This window comes from Crocodylus siamensis, chromosome 3 (genome assembly GCF_052110815.1).
Source record: "Crocodylus siamensis isolate JL-2025a chromosome 3, ASM5211081v1, whole genome shotgun sequence".
Taxonomy (NCBI): Eukaryota; Metazoa; Chordata; order Crocodylia; family Crocodylidae; genus Crocodylus; species Crocodylus siamensis.
The window spans coordinates 253,377,240-253,402,191 of record NC_143397.1 but is presented as its reverse complement, the minus strand read 5'-3'; the positions used below and the strand labels follow the sequence as shown (position 1 = coordinate 253,402,191).

The 24,952-nt window shown below is 41.2% G+C and overlaps 1 protein-coding gene across 2 annotated transcripts in view; it reads left to right on the top strand.

Annotated features, from left to right (window-relative positions):
• The window catches only part of AGO2 (argonaute RISC catalytic component 2), an 89,754-nt gene that overhangs the window by 39,209 nt on the left and 25,593 nt on the right, over window positions 1-24,952 (top strand). The window contains exons 3-13 of one of the 2 annotated variants that reach the window (XM_090040711.1): window positions 2,009-2,129; window positions 5,466-5,647; window positions 7,193-7,329; window positions 7,482-7,616; window positions 11,833-11,920; window positions 13,954-14,101; window positions 14,272-14,391; window positions 14,778-14,900; window positions 17,375-17,508; window positions 18,421-18,605; window positions 21,187-21,346. In XM_090040711.1, coding sequence (XP_089896837.1) covers window positions 2,009-2,129; window positions 5,466-5,647; window positions 7,193-7,329; window positions 7,482-7,616; window positions 11,833-11,920; window positions 13,954-14,101; window positions 14,272-14,391; window positions 14,778-14,900; window positions 17,375-17,508; window positions 18,421-18,605; window positions 21,187-21,346 — 1,533 coding nt within the window. Of the gene's footprint in view, window positions 1-2,008; window positions 2,130-5,462; window positions 5,648-7,192; window positions 7,330-7,481; window positions 7,617-11,832; window positions 11,921-13,953; window positions 14,102-14,271; window positions 14,392-14,777; window positions 14,901-17,374; window positions 17,509-18,420; window positions 18,606-21,186; window positions 21,347-24,952 lie in introns of both variants that reach the window. The other variant, XM_090040712.1, reaches the window with a different exon arrangement.

Sequence of the window (24,952 nt, the reverse complement as noted above, 5' to 3'; positions counted from 1 at the left end):
AGCAGCGGTGGAGCCTGCTACTGATATCCCTGTCAGGGCTCCATATTCTAGATGCCTATCAGTAGGGATGCAATCAAATCACGGAGTGCATCAGTAGGGGTGTACTCAAGTCTGGGGTCAAACTTTGTGGCCTTGCTGTGGCCCCAGGCTCCAATTTTGCAGGCAGATCATAGCTGCCACCCCTGTTCCCAACACCTCTGGTTGCCTGGGGTGGCCGGCAGACACATGAGCTGCCACTGCTGCCTGGCCTGGCCCTGCTGTCAGCCTGGCCCTGGCCCCATGCAGGGGCAGGCCACTGCTGCTGCCAGGCCTGGCTCTGTTCCCTGTAGCCTCATCCCTCACCCTTCATAGCACCCACTTACCATAGGATGTGGGCAGCTGTGGCTGCGGGGGGGGGGGAAGCAGGGCTGGACCTGCCCTGTCTGCCCAGGCTGCAGGGCTGAGAGGGCTGCATGAGGGCAGTCCTCTTTCCCAGCCAGGGGTGGAGGCAGCAGTCCAAAAAAAAAAAAAAAAGAGAGAGAGAGAGAGAAAAACCTTTTGTATTTATACAGAGCCCTGCTTTGCCCTGTTTTTTTGTGGGGCTTCTTTTTTTGAGTATTTCTCCGATTTTTCACGGAAGATGTCTGATTTTGCATTTTCTGGAAAAATTGTGAAATCACGATTTCAGTACATGTTGGTGATGGGAGCTAAGCAATGGCTGCAGTTCCTTGACATTGCTTGCCCCACCACCAGAGGTGGGTCCAGATCCAGCTGTCAAAGGAACCCCATGGCCCATATCTGGGCAAGGTGAGTTTAACACCCCTGCTTTAGGTTATGCATTTCCTTTTGCCTAGAAAATTAAGTGTGCTGCAGTATTTGCACAGAGGTCTCTGAGCATGGATCTCTGTATGTAGGTCTGTTACGAGACTGGTTCCTAGGAACATCAAAAGTCATTCATCTAGGGCATGCTCTACCCCTGGGGCCCCTAGAAATACCACTGTAATTGATACATTTATAGGGCAGGTTTTATTGCCTATGTTATACAGAAGATCATATTAGATTTATCATCCTTTTTTGCCCTAAAAATCCATGGAAGATCAAGGAAATAGCCAGTTAAAGCCATCTTCACTATTTACGTTTCTTTTATGTACTCAGACTTCTATCCTAAAGTTTTGTACTGGCACTCATTACTATCTGAGCACCTCCGAGATGCATTGTATTTCAGTTACCTACTGGACAATTTGAAATTTAAATTCATTTCAGTGTTTGTAGCCTTAATGCCCCTTTGGGATGTTTGGGCCCAAAATCTCAGAATAGGACCTTTCCAATAAAACATACATTTGACCACAAGTAATCATTTACAATACCCATACCAAATTACTACCGCGTACAGTACTTGAATGTGCAGCCTGGGTTCCAACCACATTTAAATCAATGTATACCATATTTAAATACATTGATATTCTCAATCCACATAGGTACTGGTAAAATTGTCTGCTGTTGCTATCTGAAAAAGTATGAAGTTAGACTCATTTTGAATATGAGGGAGATGTGACTGGTTTGTGCATTGTCTATGTCCTCACCTCGTTAGATCATCTGTCACACCTGATGTGCTACCTTTTTCTTATCCTCCCTTCCTCCTGTCCTGTTTGCCTGGCTCTCCGGTTGCAAACTATCATTATTGATAACTATCATTATCACTATTGGAAACAGTGTATGTATGTGTTTCCCCACTTAAATGTTTTTTGATTAAAAAGAATTGGACCTGTAAACTTTGACTGTGTTCCTTTAATAGAGTAGAAAGAATTGAATGGTCAAAAGGAATGAAATATGTTCTGAGCAATCATTTGCATAAAGAGTGATTAATTTCAGATTTTCTTTAATATTGCACTGTTGACAAGCCCCTCATTTTGTATGTTTACAAATAAGTATTCATATATATTAATATCAGAAGTTTTTTAGTACTCTCTTTTAAATCTTGGAATGATTTTGGTAGTGATGTTAACTTAATTCTTTTTTGTGTTTTCAGAGAAATTGTGGAGCATATGGTTCAGCACTTTAAAACGCAGATCTTTGGGGATCGTAAACCAGTATTTGATGGAAGAAAAAATCTTTATACAGCTATGGCGCTTCCTATTGGGAGGGAGAAAGTAAGTTTTTAAAACTAAGTTTCTAATCGGAGATTGCAATCTAATGGCATCTTGCCTTGTGATTATTCTTTGTCCTTCCCCAGACCTTTCCTGGTACCTAGTAATTTTATGCTTGGACTAAATCACTAAATAAAAAACATTCCTGCTAGGGCCTGATAAAATAACTTGTACTGGGTTTCACCAAATGAGAGAGAGTCTGTACTCCAGGGAGTTGGTTTACAGTCTAAGTAGACAATACAGACAAATGGGAGAGAGGAGCAAAAGTAGAGAGATGAAGTGATTTATTGAAGGTCATGGGACAGAACTGGAAAGTATTGAGGACTTCCTGATTTCTGCTCCAGTTTTCTATCCACTGGACTACACTGGCTCTTACTGTCACCTGCCGTGTGCTTGCACAATGTCCAGCGTAATCCAGCCTTTATACATGACTGTCCTGTAAATAATTTATTACTCATTTTCTGAGTGTCTTTTGGTCTTGAATGAGTTTGAGGCAGAAAAAGTTCAGAATGTGATCCAGTCAGTCTCTCTTATAACTACAAATATCAGAGAAAATGATGAGCTGAGGATTTAAGAAATCAGAAAGCTTCGCTGGATTCTTCACTAAAGCATATACCTCAGTTTACTACTTAAGAGATGTAGTTTCCTGTATTCCTACAAAATTTAAACTTTAGTAAAAAATATTTAATCTCAAAGTATCCTCAGCAATGTAGTGTTAGCTTCTGGTGCCTCTTCAGTTCTTCAGATAACTCCTATAGAAATCCATGTCAAAGCAGATACTTTTTAGGGTAGTTCTAACAGAAAAATGCAAACCAATACGTTTATCTAGACATAGTATTTTAAATTTGTATTTTTATGTGAGGGATGTTAAGCTAATGGTGATATTGAACATCTAACCCCTTCCTTTTGAATTGTCATTTCAACACTGAATGAACATAACTTTCTGCATTTAATTTTAATTATTTTAAGATAAATTTTTTGTGGCAACTTTTTAAATGGTCCCAATTAAAATGTATACCTACAACAACTCTATAGGAATCTCCATAGCAGATTTCAGACAGCCAAATGAAGTTCCGTACGTACACTTTGGAGGACAAGACTAGGATTCAAAATGACCTGGATAAACTGGCAAACTGATGGTGCGAGGGGGCAGGGCCAAGGCTGGGCCCAATCCTAGTGAACAGAGATGGGAAGGGGTAGTGCCCAGGCCCATGGCCTAATCCTGGTGTGCAGGGCTGTGTCTGGTCACAGTCAGCTTCCAGCCACTCTTCTGGATCTCAGGGTCAAAATATTGAGCGCTACTGGTTTAGACAGAGCAGATCCTACCTTGAGTATGAGATTGGACAAAATGAGCTCTGGTTATCTTGCAGCCCTATTGTTCTGTGATTCTACAGGGTAACCATTCCCATTTTCGTCTGTTGGTTTAGGGACTTATTGTTTTGTGGCCTTATAAACCATTCTGGATGATTTGAATCCAAAAGTTAGTTTGTAAGAAAGTATTTGTGTGGGAATAAAGTACAGTGACAGTTTCACAGCAGGAAAAATGTTTTTATATTGCCTATAAGTTTGCTATTTTTATTGATCTTCCTCAGCCCAACTGTATAACTGTCAGAGTTGGCTCTCTCATTCAGGAAATCACTTTGGCATCTGCTTTCTAGGAAGTCACAGCAGCAGATCCTCAGAATTCCTGCTGTTGTTTGCCAGCACAGTTGCTTTTGAAAGCTGACTCCAGACTGATGCTTTGCACCAAAACCTTTGCTGTTAGTCGAAGAGTACACATTACATGTTCCCCAGAAGCTTGAAAATAAGGAATAGGAGGCTATACTTGAAATATTTTTGCAATCTTAGTTCTAGTGCTTGCAACAAAGAGAATCATATAACTTACATTCTGGAAGAAGTATCTAGGGTTTTGTCCAACGGCTGCCTTTTGTTTTTAGGAGTTATATTAGACAGTACATGGAGACCCATTGATGTAGGTCAGTATTTGAAGTGTATTTGATCTCAGCAATTTAGAGCATACAGATAGCTATTTTTTTATGTGTGTGTTGTTATTTTTCTTCATATATTTCAATGTTGAAAACAAAATATTTGATTTAGTCTGTGATACAGATTAGCTACCTGACTTGGGTCATATCAGGGTATGAGCCAAGCCAAAGTGTTAGCTGTAATTGCAATGCAGATGCTTCAATCCCAAGTCTTTTATTTCCATCGGGGTACACAGTTACTGCAATACAAGTAGTCTAGTTCTTTATCTTTGTTCCATTCCATTACGGTTAAGGGGCTCGTAAGATGAGACCAGGGGAGGGAGGAAGAGGAAAGAAAAGACAGAAATGGACAGGGTAGAAACATGATGCATAACATGATTTTTGGTAAGCCTCAATTATAATTAGTTTTAATAATTTTACTCACCAGCAATGTCTTTGCAATGTATATTAACCAGAAAATACATGACCGTTAAATTCAGCTAAGATGAAAAGGGTATGTGTATAAATAGCTTCAAAAAATTTACACAGGTTTACCTCAGATGGGACTTCCTCAGTGCAACAGTGTCATTTGACAAAAAAAAATTGATCAAAGCACATGAAAGCAATATACCTATTCTTTCTCTCTATGGATTAATAATGATGATACATAGGTTGTGGTTTATTCTGTGCTATTTACAAAACTTTTTAACAATGCTCTTCTGGAAAAGAAGCCTGTTTTCTAAAGTCTTTTTCATGTAATTTTTAAAATGTGTATGAGCAGTAATACCATACGCTTATGCGTTATGAGAGACTGTCCAAACTGAAGGTGATGATAGACCAGGCTTAATTCCGCCTACACAGAAGCTGACTTTGCAAGTATAAAGTCAGTAATTCTTATGCTTGGTCTTTATCTTAGGCTGTATCTGCTTTCCCAGAGTTGAGGACATTTTCTGCCCAAAAGTTTGTCTAATTTCTGTCCCAACTGTGTAACTGGTTTAGTAAAAATACTAAAAGCAATAAATCTTGCTTTTCGGACCATCTTGGCCATAATATCACTATAGCAAACATCTGCAAGCAGGCCATTGTATTTCTAGTTTGCATTTGATAAAAGAGCTCAGCCAAGATGTGCTGCCTTACAGCTGTGGAAGCGGGAAAGCGCATCCCTGGAAAAGCCAGCTTAAGGAAGCAGATGTAAATTAGTGGCTTATAAATCTCCAGCCTTTGCTGTTTACATCTCTTACTGCTTTTGTGTGTTCTCTTCAGTGGGATATAGTGCTGCCAAGGGGAGTTCTCAGTCTCTAACAACCTTTTGCTGTTTGTCTTAAATCGGAAAGAATCATCTGCTTGCCTTGTTTTCCCTTTGCCAATGCTGCAGGTGGAGTTGGAGGTCACACTGCCAGGAGAAGGGAAGGACAGGATATTTAAAGTGGCTATCAAATGGATGTCCTGCGTGAGTCTGCAGGCTTTACATGATGCTCTTTCTGGTCGGCTGCCAAGTGTTCCTTTTGAAACCATCCAGGCATTGGATGTTGTGATGAGGCATCTGCCTTCCATGAGGTGAGGAGAAGGCCTTGAAAGCCTTTAGAAAACTTATCATTTGAACTGTTTAAATGCCTCTTCTACTTTAACATTGTTTTTGTTTTATGGACCTAGCAGCAGCTACTCTTGCTGTTCTGTTTGGAGAGCTAACCATGAAAGAATCGGTGCTGTTACTTTTGGGGTGGCCCTAGTGACCAAAGAGATCATACTAATTAGTGTGGTACACAGTGGTGCCAGCACAGCCGAGCTCTGACTGTTGCCATGTTTGCTGTGTCATATCAAAGAAGGCTTGTCAATGCTGCTCTTCTCCAGTCCAGAAAGCACTCATTGCCATGTCCCAAGAGTCCTGAGGAGCCCAGATTTATTCTTCAGCATAAAACTTAGACAAAACATCAATTAAAGCAGGTCCTCTTCTCACCAGCTGCCAGCAGCTTTTTCCTTTTTCCTCTGAGAACTAAAAAGTAGCATATGCTCTTCCCTTCAAACCTCTTCCTTCAAAGCATCCTGTAAGAAGCTGTTTGCAACTGAAATGAGCTATTTGCTGCTTTTCCAACAGGGTCTAAAATGGTCTGGGGATGGTTTTGGCTTAGCTCTTCTAGACTTTATTCTAATGACAAAGTGGCTTGCAACTTAAGTGAGATGGCTTTGTGCCTATTTCTGGGGAACTTTTCCCAAAGCACAGGAGAATATATAAAGGGACTTGTTTGAAAAATCAAAAAGCTGGGTAGTCAGGACTGGCATCTGTGGCTGATTTAGAAGCAGGAGCTGACATTTGATAGTGAATTGGAAATGATAGGTCATTCCAGGATAAGTCACTAAAGATTCTGGGAATGAAGATAAGCTGATTTTGTTGCATGTGGTAGAGGAGGTGGAATTAGAATTAGACTTGGAAATGGGTTGAAGAGGTGAGGATAGGAAACGTGCAACTAGGAGGTTCAATGGGTCTTCATTGTGGAAGCTGAAGTTATGAGAGGTGTCTGGAAGATTTGAAGACGAGAAGAAAAAGTCAGATATGAAATTGGAGAACCTTCTTATGGATTATGATCAGCTAACTTTAGACAACTTGTATTGGGTACCTTCAGTGACACTTCCAAATGCTAACTAATGTCACCTACTTAAATAGTTGCATTATCTCAGATTTCTTTAAAAACTTGCCCACTTGTTTTGACACTTACTAAAGAATTAAATGACTTTTCTAAGGCCAGATTTCTATCTCAGTTACACTGCTAACTTCAAAGTAAGGTATTTGAGTTGGAAAATGGGAACTGCAAATAGGGTAAACACTGAGTTCCTTTCTTTGATTTATGTGACAGAATGAGCTTTTTAGGTAGTCGAGTAAGGGATACTTAAATGCCAACAGCAGCAGAATGGTTGCTTTCTTTGACAGAAGTCTAGCCAACAGACCTAGCCATACAGGAAGGAGCTGGAAGGATTTAAAATAACCAGTTAAGTTACATCTGTAGGTTTTTTTTATTTGTTGATGTTCTTTTACTATATAGTTTCCCCCTCTTTTGGTTTGTTGATCTAATTCAACAGCTAATGGATTTATGTTCCTGATTTCAGGTATACCCCTGTGGGGAGGTCTTTTTTTACTGCCTCTGAAGGGTGCTCAAATCCTCTGGGTGGTGGCAGAGAAGTTTGGTTTGGATTCCATCAATCAGTCAGACCTTCACTGTGGAAAATGATGCTTAACATTGATGGTAAGTACAGCACTATTTCTTCAGTTATGTTCTTTTCTGTTAATTTAAAATGAACAAATTGAATCCCAATTTTGGACTTCTCAAGAACCTAAGTTACATGAAATCTGCTGTGGTTTAATTAATTGTGCAGCCATGTTTTTCTTTATCTGTAGTGTCTGCAACAGCATTTTACAAGGCACAGCCAGTAATTGAGTTTGTATGTGAAGTTTTGGATTTCAAAAGTATTGAAGAGCAACAGAAACCTCTGACAGATTCCCAAAGGGTAAAGTTTACCAAAGAAATAAAAGGTAAGAATTAAGCAATAGATGCAAAGCTTCTTAATGCTGTTTTATGATATCAAGTTTTAATTAGAGATGCACCAATATATTGGTTTATATCGATCAGCATCAACAAAAGGGAAATGGCCATTATCAGCAATCGGCTTTTTTTTTTTTTTTTTGGCCGGTATAGCCAATAACGTCACCAATAAATGTTTCGTGCTGCCCCCCCATACCCCTTCCCTTCCCTTCCCCCCCCGACTTGCAGGCCAGCACTGGTGTCCAAGCTGCCGGGCTGCACATCAGCAATCAGATCTGCATTGGCCAATATGACTGGTTAATAAACAGCTATTTGGTATCAGCCAAAAACATCTCTATTGGTGTACCCCTACTTTCAAGTAGCCAAGGAAGCTTTTATTTGCTAAGGGAGTTTTATTTTCCTATTGGGAGAGAAAATGACTGCTAGAACACTTCCCCTGTGCTCTTGAGCAGAGATTAAACTGGCATCTTATGATAGATGCATTGCAAGACTTCTAGAACTCCAGTGGTCAGGTCTGTATTTCAGCCTTTCCTATTTTTCCTTTTGCCATGTGGCTTTGGAGCCCGTATTTATCCTTCATGTGACTCGTGAAATCAGATGGTTTGTCTACAAGCAGAGTTGTACATCTTAAGTAGGTGTGTGGTTTTAAATTTACTTAATTAGATCACTACAAAAGGTTATATGGGCAGTTATTGCTGCTTAAATGTATTTAGTTTAGGAAAAGTTAATTAGGAAAAGGTTTAAGATGAACTGAAATAAGTATTTGCACAAGACTATACCAGTTTAACTAAGCAAATTTAACATTTTATTGGTACACGTCCATGTGTAAACAAACATAATTGTCTTAAAGTTTGTTTGACTCTTAGTAGCATTAATCTGAGCTTCTGGGCTTGTCTAAATCAGTAAGAATTATCAAAATTAGGTCAGAGTTAACCTGCCTGTTTTAGTTGAAACAACAATTGCACGTGAACCATGCTTTCTAGCATAGGCCAAATTCTGTTCTTGGTTTTACTCCTTGAGCTGGTTGGGCACTGCATCCTGCGGCTAGGGGGTTAATGGAGAAGCCACAGGATTTTGCTTTTTTCCCTCGCTGCAGCTGCCTGTGCAGTCCCTGTGAAATGCTGTAATTAATGGTATTTTTAAGAAAAGTTGGGTTTTTTTGTGGGGGTTTTTTTCCTCCCCTTCATTCACCTTCCAAAAAACAAAGTGCAGGTCAGTGTGTGCTATGCAAGAAAAAGTGTTGCAGCTGGAACTGAACACACCTGTACAGTTAAGGTACAGTTCAAGTTTTTAACTCCCTCTTTAATATTTTAAAAATAAAGCATGGGAAGAATTTTAGGGGGATTTTTTTGGGAAGTTCAGGATCAAATAAGCAGTGTAAATTCTTTTCCCCAGTGACTAGGTTTTTCAATTAACAGCATGTTTTTCAGCCTTTTCAGAATTCACAATTTTACAGGCAGTTCTTTAAGTGCTCACATGTGGCATATGTTTTCATACTTGCAAGAGCCAACATCTTTCTGAACACTGAATAGGACATTAAAATCCTTGGGTAACTGACATCACATAGTTCCTTTCCTTGGTGAACCCAGTTTTTATGGTGCTTTTAACAGTCCAAACTGAAAACGGACTTTTTTACCGTAATTTTGATTTATCTAACACATTTAGAAAGGATGAAAAAAATTATAAATTTACCGCTTAGACTACTTATGCTACCTATTTCTAAAAAAAGATGCTAGTATCTTTATAGATATTTGCCATTTAAAGAGGGAAATCTTTAGAAAAGATGGAATCTTTAAAAAAAAAATATGGCTCAGTGCATTATCTAGTCCTTTTTATTTAAGCTTCTAGAAGGATTTTAATCCCATATTTCATCCTGCTTAGTAATGGTATTAGAGGTGCATCAATATATCTGCCTGTATCAGATCGTCACTGATAATTGGAAAATTTACATTATTGGCCATTGGCTTTTTTTGGGGGACGGGGGAGAGTCAGTACTGTCACTGATAAATGCTGCGTGCGTGTGTGCATGCAACCCAGCAGTGTGGAGAGCAGAGTCCAGCTGGTAAGTCTGTGGGGAGGGAAGGAGAGTGGGGGGGCAGATTGAGGCCCTCATGGTGAAGGAGCAAGTAGGGCAGGCACTGCCCAGCTGGGGCAGGGCAGGGTGCAGGATGGAGTCGCGCTGGCTCATCTGGGGCAGTGGCTCACCGCTGCTGTGCACACCCCACCGGGAGGCACGGAGGTCATTTGCCCCCAGGACTTGTTTCACAGTTTCTAGGGTCAGAAGGGACCTGAGTAGATCATCGAGTCTGACCCCTGCCATGTCAGGAAAGACTACTGGGGTCAAACAACCCCAGCAAGGTGTACATCTAGCCTCCTTTTAAAGACCCCCAGGGTAGGAGCGAGCACCACTTTTCTTGGAAGTTGGTTCCAGATCCTAGGCGCCCTGACTGTGAAGTAGCGCCTCCTGATATCTAGCCTAAATCTGCCCTCTGCCAGCTTGTGACCGTTATTTCTAGTCACTCCTGGTCATGCTTGGGGGAACAGGGACTCCCCCAATGCCTGCTGGTCCCCTCTGACTAGTTTGTAACAGGCCACTAGATCTCCCCTCAGCCTTCTCTTCTGGAGGCTGAACAGGTTCAGGTCCTGTTGCCTTTCCTTGTAGGGTCTGTCCTGCTGCCCCCCTGCTGCCCCCTTTGGACCCTCTCCATGTTGTCCACGTCCCTCTTGAAGTGCAGTGCCCAGAACTGGACACAGTACTCCAACTGTGGCCTGACCAGTGCTGCATAGAGGGGGAGGATCACCTCCTTGGACCTGCTAGAGATGCATCTGTGGAAGCATGACAGGGTGCGGTTTGCCTTCCTGACCGCGGTCCCCACACTCCCGGCCCATGTTCATCTTGGCATCAGTGATGACTCCAAGATCCTTTTCTGTCTCTGCACTGACAAGAAGGGAGTTCCCCAGCCTCTAGGTATGCTCCTGGTTCTTCCTCCCCGGGTGCGGCACCTTGCACTTGTCGCTGATGAATCCCATCCTATTCTCATCAGCCCACCCCATAACCTATCAAGGCCCGATTGCAGCCTATTCCTCCCTTCTAGCGTGCCCACATCCCCCCACTTCTTAGTGTCATAAGCAAATTTGAACAGGGTGCTTTTTACCCCCTCGTCCAAGTCACTGATGAAGATGTTGAACAGTGAGGGCCTGAGGACCAAGCCCTGGGGGACCCTACTGCCCACATCCCTCCAGGTTGAGGAGAAAATGACCCATCCACCACCACTCTCTGGGTGCGGCCCTCCAGCCAGTTGGCGACCCAGTTGACTGTGTGGGTGACACCACAGTCCCCCAGTTTCTTAATGAGAACGGGGTGAGAGACGGTGTCGAAGGCCTTACGAAAGTCCGGGGCGGGGGGGTGGTGAGGTGAGGGCGGGCTGCCCGCCATGGGCTGGGTCAGGGGTCGTACTGGCCTTTTCCTGGCAGGGGTCTGGGCTAGGATTGTGCTCAGGGCAAGCAGGGGCACACCAGGCAGTAGTGGTGCTGGGATGGGGGAGGGGCTACAGTGAATTTTGGGATGGCTATAGCCCATCCTATAGCCCCACTCCCAGTGCTGCCACTGCCTGCCTGCCCCAAGCACAACCTAGGTCCAGCCCTCCTGCTGGGAAAAGGCCAGCACAGCCCCTGGCCCTGAGCCCACAGTGGGCAGCCCGCTCTTGGTCTGCACACACATCTGTGGGGCACATGCCCCCCTCCCCCCGTCTCCCCTGGGGGTGTGCACAGTGGTGGAGAGCCACCCCACCTCCCAGCGCCCCCCCCAGATGAGTCACCTACAGCTCCATCTCATGCCCTGCTCTGGCTGGGCAGCATCTGCTCTCGCCCCACTCCCTCCCTCACCATGGGGACTTCGATCTGTCCCCCACCACCCACCCCCCCAGACCTACCAGCCAGATGCTGCTCTGCACACTGCCAGGATGCATATTGGCTATCGGATTGGTATCGCCCAATAAGGCTGGTTAATGATGGGCTATCAGTACTGGCTAAAAAAAATCTTTATCAGTGCACCCCTAAATGGGATAATCCATAAATTAAAAATCTTAGTTAATCATAAATTATAACAAGCATGTAACTGGTACAAAAGTCCCAAATTTTGGGTTTAAGAGACTGAAAATGGTTTTTGAAGAAACAAAGTAATAATTCTTGTTTTCAAATTGTTAGGTCTAAAGGTGGAGATAACACACTGTGGACAAATGAAGAGAAAATATAGAGTATGCAATGTCACCAGACGACCAGCAAGTCACCAAACGTAAAATACTTTGTTTTTCTAGTCTTTTTTTTTTTTTTTTAAAGTAAAATGAATGTCTTTACATTTCTGGAAGCCTAAATTAAATACTGCTTCTGCAAATCAGCCAGCCTATCTGACAAATGTATAACAGCATAGTAAGATTTCACAGTAAAACCATGCTTTCACTTAGAACATCACTTCAACATACCCTGCTGAAAAAGGCAAGAAACTAATTTCCGATTTTTCTGCCTTTGTTGATGAATTCAATTTACCATTGTTACTGCCTTCATTCTAAGTCGCGTCACTAGTTTACACCTAATGTATTTTATTTCCGTGTGAATTTCACCACTGGGGAGGAGGAGAGAGTCCATTGATGACAGTCCTTTCAGTGACTGGCTAGTAGGAAAGTGGTAGTGAATTGGGATAGGCACTCTGTTGTGTTAAACACTTACCCCTTCCACATATGCCTAGTTTTCTTCTCACTTCCATTTACTTAGTTAGAACTGGAGCTGATTGACATACAATAAGTAGGAGCTATGTTCCATTGTGTCTTGACAGTCGAGGATTTGCCAAGCACTTCTTTTAGATTTTGGTTATCCTCATGATAGTTGTTTCATCAGCCTGCTGCACTTCTGTATTATAATTTTTAGTACTCTAGAATGCTAGCTAAGAGAGTTGCAAGTTAACTTCTGAAGATCCTGACTTTTGCAATCCTTTGGTATGAAGAAATACAAAAGGCAGGGCTGAAGTACTCTTTATTGTAAAAAGAAAAAAACCCCTGTTGGATAAGGGTAACACCAACTGGTAGTTAACTGTATGGACCTCTTCTTTTTTATTATTTGATGATGCACTGTGTAACTAGTCCTAAATAGAGAAGACAAGTCAGTCAATGAGCGGATCAGTCAATTGTTGGTATTGACTATTGTCTTCTAAAATAAATAAATAAATAAATAAAATGTGATGAATGGTAAGTTAATTTGTCATTTTAATGCAACACACCTTAAACCTTGTCAAGGGTCTTGGAGAACTAAATCACATATGGCATGCTTATTTCTTAACAGAGAAATACCTAAATTATTTGATTTGTGAAGGACTCTATTTGCTTTCATGAGAGAGAATTTCATTTCTTGACAGAGAAGTTTCTTAACAACATTTCACAAATGTGTGAAACTTGCAGGACCAGCATCTTCTAATGTATTTAATCTAACAATATGTAGCTTTATGAAGAGCTTTTTAATTTGACTGACTTGCTGTTAACTCCTCCAGTATTAGCTTTTATAGTAGATCCATTGTTTTCCGTGACATGGGCACACAGCAAAAGATGCATGTTGTGGCAGGGTAACAGTGGCAATCACTACTGCCAAATTCCCAAGGCTAGGGTAGCAGATCGGAGCTAGGGTACACTCCCTCCCCTTGCACAGCCAGATGGGGCAAGCCATGCCTCCTTCCCCTCACGGGGCTTGATCAAGGCCGAGCCAACCCCTCTCGCCCTCCTGTAGGGTTGGGTTAGAGCCAAGCCAAGTCCCCCTCCATCTCATGGCTAGATTATGGCTGGGCTACTCCCTCCAGGCAGCCAGATAGTGCCCCACCACCCCCTTTCCCAGGTACCAGATTGGGACTACCTGCTGGGTCCAGCCTGTGGATGGACTGGGCACTGCTCACCAGGCAAAAAGGTTGGGCACCACTGCAATACACAGTCTATTTTAAAAGCGGTATGCTAATGTCTGGAATGGAACTTTCCAAGTTGTTCTATTTTAATAGGAAGTACAAAATTAGAGAATTTCATTGCAGGTGTTCAATTTCCTACCAATCTCTCCACAGAAAAGTGGATATTGAGGTGGGGGAGGAGGTTGTTTTTGCACTTGGAGGCCAAACAGGTTTCATTTTCATTCTCTGCCCACCTCCTCTCCCTCCAAAACCCATATGCTTTGCTATCATGGGGTCTTGTTTTATGTAACCTTTTCCTGTGGGCCACATTGCATTGTGCCTGATTTCATTATGGAAAAATGTTGTGTACAAAATAATGGCTTGTTTTCACGTTTGGTTTCCTACAGATTCCCACTTCAGCAGGAGAATGGACAAACAGTTGAATGCACTGTGGCTCAGTATTTTAAGGATAGGCACAAGCTGGTTCTGCGCTATCCTCATCTTCCATGTTTACAAGTTGGACAGGAGCAGAAACACACATACCTTCCTCTTGAGGCAAGCAAACTTTCATATATATACTATGTTTTTGAAAGAGAAATGAATTAAAATGTTTCAGGTTTTGTGTTTGCAGTTGTCACACTATTTATCATTGCATGCATAAACAGAGGAAAAAAAGTAACATGCCTTTGTATGTTTTAAATTGAATTTGTGTGGGGTTATCATAGGTGTGCAACATAGTGGCAGGACAGAGATGTATAAAGAAACTGACAGACAATCAGACTTCCACTATGATACGTGCAACAGCAAGATCGGCACCTGACCGCCAAGAAGAGATAAGCAAATTGGTAAGTGTGTGGTGAGAACAGAAATGCAAAGTGTAGAACACAATTTTTCTCTTGTAGTTGCAAGTTATACCATTGATAAAATAACATCTGCTTCATTACAAGTTGCTTGAAAGTATTCATGCTATCTGCAAAGTGGGCCTCTTTCTGCGGGGGACCTGTTCTGGAAATCCAGGGCCAAATTTTCATGGGTAGTAAAAATCCACATTTCAATGGGGAGCTAATGGGCTCTGTAAATACTTGTCATCACTCAAATTTAGCTCTCAGTAGCTCAAGTTAGGTACCAGCAATAAGATGATGCTTTGGAAAAAATCGGATCACATGAGAAGCCCTTTGTTTTGCCTGTTGGAATATTTATTTATATATTTATTTATTTATGTTTATTTTAGATGCGAAGTGCAAGTTTTAATACTGATCCTTACGTTCGTGAATTTGGAATAATGGTCAAAGATGAAATGACTGATGTAACTGGTAGAGTCCTGCAACCTCCTTCAATCCTTTATGGAGGCAGAGTATGTAAACAGATATGTGATGATCTCTTAAAGTAATTATACTGCTGTTTAACGTGGGATAGAATGGCATGAATGGATATATCCATAGGACTTGGCACTGAACATTTATTACCTTCAAAGCGCTTCATATACATGATCTAGTTGTAATCCATGCTACATGAGTAAATTTAATCCCTGCAGGGATAATTTCATATTTTGGTATTGTGGGCAGTTGGGGGAGAGAGGAAGGGTGTCAAGTCCTTACCTCGTTGAGTAGGGGCTGTAGTAGTGGTGTGGGTTTCTGCCACAGCAACAGAGGCTCCCTCATCAGGCTGCTGCCATTGTAGTGGGAGCTCCATTGGGACTTGCCATTTTGGTGTTCCCGCTCTCCAAACCCCCCAAATTGGCACCCATTTCTCCTCTGCTTTTCTGTTTCCTGCTCCCACCCACTAGCCTGTAAGTATGTTACTGATTATCCCCGTTTCATAGATACAGAAACTGAGGCAGACTTTTTTAAGAATGGCTTTGGTTTTTTGTTTCCTCCGATTTTTGGTACCCATTGTACGATCCCTGGGTTCTGACTTCAAGTGCCACCCGACGATCCTTTTGAGTGGTTATGAATGGATATCAGCCCTGAAAATTGTTTGTTTTCTTGTAGCACCAAAAAGATGCCTGTTAAGAATGCATAGTCCCTTTGTGCTACTCTCACAAAATTAGCTAGTATATAAAAGTTTTATAGTGTATGTAATGTAGAAGAGTCTGAAAATGCAATATGTTTTGTCTCCCTTAATCTGTAATATTTCTGCCACGGGCTTATGATTCTGCATATTCAAACTAGAGACCCATTGAGGTGGGTGAGGCAGATCCTGATCCAAATTGATTGGTCCCCCTGTGGTATCATCTTATTTCCAGTCTTCAGAAAATTAGTTCATAGAATGACCTTTTCATATTAGAATATTTGCAGGCACAGTTTACATGATACTAGATTTCTCCAAGAGTCCTCTACTGTGTAATTTTTCTCAACTTTATAGGTTTTCAGTGCAGGCTTAAGAAAAAACCTGTACCACCAATCTGCATCTAGAAATAGAGAGTTAACTCCAAGGGTCATCCTGTCAAACTGTCATTCTCTTCCCTAAATACTAGGGCAGATGCACTAGACCCATCACACCTCCAAGAACACTAAATACCTATGAGGGCATTTCCAGTTTCAGATTGAGTTTTTTAATTTTTTTCTTCTTCTCTTGCTTATATAACTAGTGATCCTCTAGGTCAGGAGTATCAAAGGCATGGCCCAGTGGCTGGATCCAGCCCACAGGGCCCAGTCATCCAGTCCCTGGTGCTGCTTCAGGTCTTGGAGTAGACTCCCAGGTTGCACACGATGCATGTGGGACTGCCCCTGCACACAGGGCCTAGGACTTGTCTCTCAGTGCATGCCCCAGCCAGTCCAGCATCTGTGCTGCATATGCACCTTAGGGTGGCCATTGCGTGCAGCATGGGTCCTGGAGTGGATACCACAGGGAACCTAGGTCCTGGAGTGAGCTCTGTGGACACTTGATTCAACATATAGGAAGGGGGATGGTGTGTATGCGCAATTCAGCCCATGGACTGGCCATGTGCTACTCATCTGGCCTGCAGGACTGGATGAGTTTCATACTCCTGCTTGTAGGTGATTCAGAGGTGTCTTGAGCCAGGGAATGACAGAGAATGTTATGCAGGCCTGTAATTCAGAAACCAGGATGTGTTCTCACCTTTCATAGATACTTTTTTCTGTGACCTTGCACAAATCATTGAACCTCTACATGCCTCTGTTTACCAATGTGTAAAATCTAGATAATATTTTTGTCTGTTTTGGCAGCTGTAAGGATAAATAAATTCTTAGGAAGTTCACTAAGCTCTTGGGAAGTACAGGAATTCAAACTTCTTTACCAAAGTTTATTGCTCTTATCACCTGCTGCCCTCACTTACTCTAGTTGTTTTGTATATGCTACACATGACGGGATTTACATATGAACAAAAAAATTGCAATTTAAATATTTAATTGAATTGTTTCTAAAGCTTTAGGTTCCTAACTGGCCAGACTTGCATACTGGAGGTATGTTGCTATAGTGAGAGGATGGATAATGATATTCGTAAGACTGAAATAAAATGTATACATCACCATTTCTGAGAGAGGTTACTAGCTGTGTTTTGTCCGAAGAGAGGCAGAAAGCATGGTGTGGTGGCACCTTTTAAAAACTAACTGGTTCAGAAAAGCTTTTCTAAGTGACAGCCTTCTTTGTCAGATGCTACATGATGAAGTAGCCTGTTGTCTAAGGCAGCTTCTGCCTTTTTGAATCGGTTAGTCTTTAAAATGGTACCATGCCTTGCCTTCTGCCTAAATTTCTGAGAGATTTCAAACTAAGGATAGCCTTGTTTTTGGAATGAAAAAGGGGCAAAAGGCTTATTATTTTTTGTTGTTAACATGAACCATCTCCCATTTATTTACTTTTATATAGAATAAAGCAATTGCTACCCCAGTTCAAGGAGTCTGGGATATGAGGAATAAACAGTTTCACACTGGAATTGAAATCAAGGTTTGGGCAATTGCCTGCTTTGCTCCCCAACGCCAATGCACTGAAGTTCATCTTAAGTAAGTGTGTTTCTTTTTCATAGATTTTATTTAACTTACTGGTTTCAAAACACATGGGTCATGTAGAAATATTGTGTTGTTTTTATACTTTTTATAACAATTCTTTTGTAATTCTTTTTTGAAAAACTTTTTCTTTGTTATATTCTCCCTCCCCCACCCCCTTTAGGTATTGCAAGCTACAGGATTTGGTTTTGTGTTTCTTTTTTTCTTGCTCACAAACATTGAATGTTATATTTGAAACGGTGTAGAATCTAGTATGGCTTTGGTGGTGATGGGTTGTTTTTCTCCCCCTCTGCTGGTATCATTAAATCTTCAACATCAAAAGCAGTTTATCCATCATTGGGTATGGCAGTGTCTGTCTTGATTACTGTGCAGTAGAAACTAGCAAAGAGTAAAGAAGACAGTTGAAGTAAGACAGTGAAGGAAGTACTTAACTGAGCATTTTTCATTATTGAAGCTTCAAATGTGTGCATCTATGCACTCGATTAGAAGAGTCTGTATCTGCATTGGACCTATTTAAAAATACTTGGTTAGCTTAAAAATTCAAAGTTATGCCTCACTTTCTACCAGCTACAGTTAAAACACTGTTCAAATCTGAAAGATAAAGGGAATTTTTCCCCCCCAATTGGTTGGGTTTTTTTGTGTACCCAAAAGTACTTTGCAGTCAGTTTCCCTGTTCTGTTTTTGTATGTCATTCACAATGCAACAGGGAAGAAAATAATTAAGAGTAAATCATTTCATGGCTAAATGAGAATGCTTGCTTAATCTGAAAAAGATGCCATTCTGCTCAGCCAAATTTTGCTGTTTTATACAAGTTAACATCATTAACAACAATAGGCTTGTACCAACATAGCTGAGAACAGAACTGCATTCTCTGTTCCTTTGTACTAACTTAATGTGTCTGCATTTTAGGTCTTTTACAGAACAACTGAGGAAGATATCAAGAGATGCAGGAATGCCAATCCAGGGGCAGCCATGTTTTTGCAAATATGCCCAGGGAGCAGATAGTGTGGAACCCATGTTCAGACATTTGAAGAACACCTATGCTGGGTTACAGCTTGTTGTAGTCATTTTACCAGGGAAAACTCCAGTTTATGGTACGTGCAAGCTGATTTGGAGGTGGGGGTGAGGGGGGAGGCTAAGCATACGGAGTGTGTGTGTGTGCGAAACAAATTTAATGTTTTATGAAAGACTAGGATGCCAAAAATTTTGAAAGCACTTGGATAAAACGTCATAAAGATTTATGGGATTTAAGTTTTGTCTTTTTAGCTTGAACGGGTTAGCCATTTCTTTATTTTATTCCTATTTTCTCCATTAATATGCTGGCTATCACTGAAGCACGTTCCATAAGTCAGAAAACTGAAGACCACCTCTAAAAGCAAAGCCTTTTTTTCTTCTTTGCTTACAATTGATTAACATAATCAGAATCTCTGGCTGTACCTGCAGTCATCCGAAAGCCTATGCAAATAATAAAAATGGACAGATACTCAACTGTCTGCAGCTCTCCAAAAATTCCACCTGCTCAAGCCTTGAGCCTCCTGCAAGATCTGAGCAAAGAGGTCACTTTCTGCCAAGATCAGACTTACTAGACTTGACAAGTAGATTCCAAATCCAACTGCTTCTCCCCTCTCCAACCTCCAACCCCCCCAGTTATTCATTGCAGCACATTAAAGTTTTAAAAAAAGTCTAAATAGCCAGGACAGGAATCATATGTGGATTTCATAGATCAAAACCGGCAACTTGATTTGCACTTGGGGGTAAACTGAGAACAGTACTGTTTGCAGAGTACATGTGTATTCTGCTTCAGGTGAGCAGGACATACCTGATCTTCCTCTTTGTACTAACATGAACTTTCCATCACTTCTGATAGATGTATTTTCCTTCTTTCTGTCCTTCTTTCCTCCTATCTCAACCATCTCCTTTTCTCAATTTATAGCTTGTCATAGGGCAACTCTGTCCATATTTTTCTACAGTTTTAGTTGCAGTCTTCATGCTGAGGGCACATTTAACAAAATACACTAATATGACATGTCCCCCTTCATCCTGTCCAGTGTCTCAGTTGCTTTATTTGAAGTTGCAAAAATTGAACTCCTTACTTTCCCTATTTCTAAATAAAGGCAGCTGTAATGGAGTGATCCGTAAAGAACCAAGGACCCATAAAGAGGAAGGAGCAGAATAATCAGATCTCTCTCTCATTTATTTGAGCCTCTCAAAGAGACTGCTGATTCCAAATTAGTGTTACCGTTTCAAGTTAGAAATTATTTTGAGGACCCAAGCTCCCATGTTGTTCCTCTGATGCTGGGAAGGGATGCCTCTTAATCTCACTTAACTGCTGGAAGAGGAGGCACTGGTCCTATTCCACTTCCTTGTGCTACTTGGTGTCCCTTCTTACCTAGCACAGGAGGACGTCCAGGATTTTTTCCAAAGGGCAGTTTGGCTTGCTTCCCATTGGGATTAGTAATCCACTAGTTCTCTTGCAGCCTGAATTTTTACTGCAAAGATTGGAAGGGAATCGCGATCATCTTAACAATAGGCAGCTTCTGCCTCTGTCATAGTGAGAATAACAGTTTTTAGCTATTTTAAGAGGGACTTGTGAGTCTCTGGAGAAATGCTATGTTCCAATCTGCTAAATGATACATTTTAGTTATAGGGAACAAATTTTAATCTGATGAATTGATAACCTTGGAAGAGAAAGTACTCATTCGTGGTTGAATGAATGCCACTTGTCTTATTTATTGCACTTCCTATGCTAGCCCCTGGTGTTTAACAGTTTAAAAAAAAAAAAAATCACTAATCCTAAATATTTTATTTAAATTACATGTAGAATTTATTTACTTAACATAAATTCTTCTTCAGATCCCCAGCATTGTTTTAAATATAAATGGTCGCAATAAAATTTTAAAAGCTGACTTTATGCAGTGCCAAGTTCTTAAATGCTTACTAGTAAAATCTGTTACACAGACCTAAATAAAGATCTCTTTTAGACGCTTGACATTTTCTAACCTTTCATGAAATTTGTCACTGAGTGGTCACCTACATGCAGAACAGAACAGGAATTTATGCCCCTTAATTTTCAAAATAGAACCTTAACTTTGGGGTTGCAATCAGTGCCTCTATACTGTTTTAAAGTTGAGGTAACAGTATAAAATAAAGTGATTAGAATGATAAATGTGCCATTATACTTAGGATCCTGTTAAACTGTCTCTTCAGCAGGAAGCAGTTAGAGAATTCAAAAACAGCATGGGTAAATACATTTAAGCTAATGGCATTAATAAATTCACCTAGTCTAGGAACTGACATTGCATTTGTCCTAGGACAGGTTGTGCCTGCGTTTGTCCCAGAACACAAATATCATGGGATTGGTGTACTACATATCACCATTTTCTGCCATTGATTCACTGATGCAATCCCAGGACAACTGTTCAGACAGATTTTGCAATGTCCCAGGACAAACTGTTAGCAGTTATTATCCTGTGAACATTGTTAGGGTTTCTTCCTGTACAACAGACATGGTTATTTGAACTATTGCACTTTCTCCCAGGATAAAATGGTTTCTTCCAGGACAGATGTTTATAGTGCTTGGGGCAGGTGATCATGCCTGAAAGAATGCCACTTAATGTATTAAATACTTGTATTTAAATATTTGACTAGTTTTTATTTTCTTTTTTGACTTGGTAGCGGAAGTAAAGCGGGTTGGTGATACTGTACTGGGGATGGCTACCCAGTGTGTTCAAATGAAAAATGTGCAAAGAACAACACCGCAAACTTTGTCCAATCTTTGTTTAAAGATCAATGTCAAATTAGGAGGAGTAAATAACATTTTACTGCCGCAGGGAAGGTAAGTTATCCATTTTTGTTTTTTAATTTTAAGGGGAACATTTTATGTTAAAATAGCCATTTTTATCCTGTGTTTTTATCCAACTTTAAAAACACTCCTGTGCCCATCTGCACGTGGCCATTGTGATCAGGGTTGCTTGTTTCAGCAGTTTGCATCTTGCTGCTCATTTATTTTAAAGAGGGGGAGAGAGAGAGAGAGCGTGTGTGTTGGAAACTGAAATAAGAGGTTCATTCCAAGGAATCTCACACTAGAACTTTTTGCAGTCTCCTACTGTAGGGATTGTAGTAGCCAGCTGTAGCATAAATGCTGGGAAATCAGAGTGCTTCACTTAGCTTACAGCTTGGGTATGTGGAGGCAGTTCCATATGGGGAATTTATTAAGGAGCGTCTACTCTGGCTGTGAACTCCTGAGTGGCCTTACCAGTGGAAAAATGTGAATGCTGTCTACTATTACAGTAGGTCTTTGGTAGAGAACCAAAATCTAAACTCCAGTGACCTTTAGGAAAGCTCTGATCTGTATTGTCACTTTGGAACCAGAACCATTATTTCCACTAGTCATTTAAAACTTAAACTATAAAGGCTGCAGGGAATTGGCTCTATACATACTTTATTTCGAGATGTCACGTATCGTTTGTTCTTATATAAACAGGAGCAGGTCCAGGATCATCGTGACAGGGTTGTAGCCACACCCCTGTTGGCTGTGTGGCACATGATGCAACCAAAGCCACTTCCTCCTACTGCAGTGAAAGCAGGAGCTGGGCTGAGCAGTTGCTGCTGCTGCTGTCACCACTCATCCCTTCCTTTTCCCCTGCTGCTGAATTTGGGGAGGGGAAAAGCAGAATAGCAGCAGGCTCCAGAGCTGGAAAGCAGGGACTCCAGGCAGACCCTGTGCTGTGGAGCTCATGTATATTGCTCCCACATTTGGAGCTGCGCTGACATGATGGTGAGCTCTGAGAGCTCGCTGCAGCATGTGGGACACAGCCAAAGTGGAGTGTGACCAGCCTCTTGCACCCTCTTTGAACTTGCCCCCATGTGTAAACTTTCACTGCTGCCACTGAGATGAGCTGGTTTTGTTTTCATTGCTTACCATCCACTTGATATCCTTAGATCGCCATCAGTAACTCAGTGGATGAGGCATAGGCTTGGAAGGTGTTGGACTATTTTTCCGGTACCTGCATTATAAGTGATTTTGAGTGGGATCACGAACCTTCCCATCTACAGCCTCTTTGCCTCTGCTTCCCCCCTGTGTATTATGTTCAGATCCCCTGGGTTCAGGAGTTCAGGCAAAATAATTCTCTTTTTGGTGTTATAATCTACAAAGTGCTTCACATGCAGCTACAAGGCATTTATTTTAGCATCTGGAAGAAAAGCAGCAAAAATATTTTATTTTTACTTCCAAATATTTTTCCCCAGATTTAGTTCTTAGAGCGATGCCTTGGTAACAGCCTTCAGCATAAGTGTAGCTCTTGAAAAGTGACTTTGTAGAAGTGTTTTTCTGGGACTTTGTATGTCAGTATCTTCTAAATCAGTTTGACTCAGGGAAAAAAAATCCTATTTTTAAACCATCAGGCCTGCAAACTAATTGGAATCTGAAATTCAGCATTCTTTCTGGCTCATGCATCATCACCTAATAAATATTCTTTAATTAGGACTGTGCGAACAGAGCTTTCAGTGGAAAATGAAGCGTGGTGATATTCAGCTGTTCTGGTCCAACTATGTAAGATATGGAGTACTATCATGGGTAAAACTAAGACAAAATAGCTTTAGTGAGAGTGTATGTGTCTGTAAAAATAAATAAGTAAAAATGCCACTTTTAGTCATTGCATTCCCATTCTCAAGACAAAATGGCAACTATTTCTGACTTGGCTCGGCTTTCAGAGTCAACATGCTGTTTCGCAGAGATAAGCGAACTTCTACTTTACCAAGCTGAGGGCAACTGAAGAACAGTTGCTGAAAAGTAATACAGCAGCGAGCACTTAGAAAACATGCTGCTCAGAGGAGAAGCGTTTTTCCTTCACATTGTAAAGTGCATTTACTGCACAAGGGCCAGATGCAGACATTACACTTTGACTGGTACAGGTGATCAAAAACCAGTCTATACCCGTAACAGAACAGAAATTTGGCGCACAGTCTAGTTTAAAAATGGCGAAACCTGGTCTAAGATTTTTCCCCTCCCGCCAGAGGGCAAATGTGTGTTCTGTTTGCTACTCATCTAAACTATGCCGCTTACAGAAAACTGTAACGTAGATCAACTCCGCCTCAGGCTTTTTGAATGTCTTTACCTAGCATAATTGTGCACAGTTGGAAGAAGCATTACATCTGCATAACATTGTAGTAAAAATGTTTACTACAATGTTAGTAAAAATGTAAAAGCAAGTAAAACGATCGCCTGGGGCAGGCTATGCATTTCATGAAACACAAGCTTTATAAATACTTGCTAGTAGTTCAATAGTTCTCCCCAGTTTGAGCTTTTCTACAAAATTTTATGGTGACTTCATAGTAAGAGAAAATACAGGCTTTTCATGCTGAGGTGTCTCAACTTTACTTTTTAAAAGGACATCAGTATTTCTGAACAGTCATTTTCTACCCAGAAAGATCTGTCTGTTCTTAAGAAGTAGGATGTTTTCATTTGAATGATGTGTTCTTCCATCCGATGAACTGCCACCCACCTATGGTATGATGCCCCCCAAAAAAATAAGAATTCTGCTTGTTCTTCCGATAAACTGTCCTCTTATGAAAATATAAGTAACCACAGAGACACAAAAACATTCCCATCAAAATAGTGAAGTTCTCGAAAGGTGGAGTTTTTGGTGTTGATTGTAGAGTTACTGTTAATTGGTTATCATTTACTTGTATCCAAAAAAAAATTCTGAATTATAAAGCTTTTTAAAATGACCATATCATGGCATTGCTTCCTGAAGACACGCTCTGAAATACCTGAGAAATGAAATTTTGAAAAGTAATAGTTGTGTACATTTTGTAGCTACTACTTCTGAGAAAGCTAAAAGAAAGTATCAAATTAGGAGAAGGAGAATTTTAGTCTCTCTGTAATGGTATTTCAGTTTACTTTATTGCCTTTTAGAATATCAGCTTTCAGACAGACCTGATATAGCTAAACATTCCCAATACAAATATTTAGGGAGGTCCTTAATTAAAAAGTACTTAGAAAAATCCCTGCAGAGTTTCTGATGAACTCAGGCTTTTTTAGTTTAAACCAAAGTATTCAGTTTTTTTAATGCTCTAGCACAAAGGTTGACAAGGTTTTGGAGCTGAGAGCCAATGCACCCAGCCCACTACTGCCACTGTTCCCTGGTTGTGCTGGCACGTAAAGTCCCCTGGCTGCCCACGCATAGCAGAGTGCCAGTATATACAACTCCCCTCCCCTCCCCTGCCTGCCTGTCTGGGGTGCAGCAGGGTTGTGCAACCACCGCCCATGCACAGCGTATGCAAAGCCCACCCAGCATTGCATGGGAAAGCCCCGCACCCTCCAGCTCCATGGGCCAGATCCAGACTACAGAGCTATGTGTTGCTCGCCCCTGTTTCTAATATCACATATGTCGTTTTCCTTAGAGGAAGTTAAGATGTGCAGACTACCAAAATGTAACCT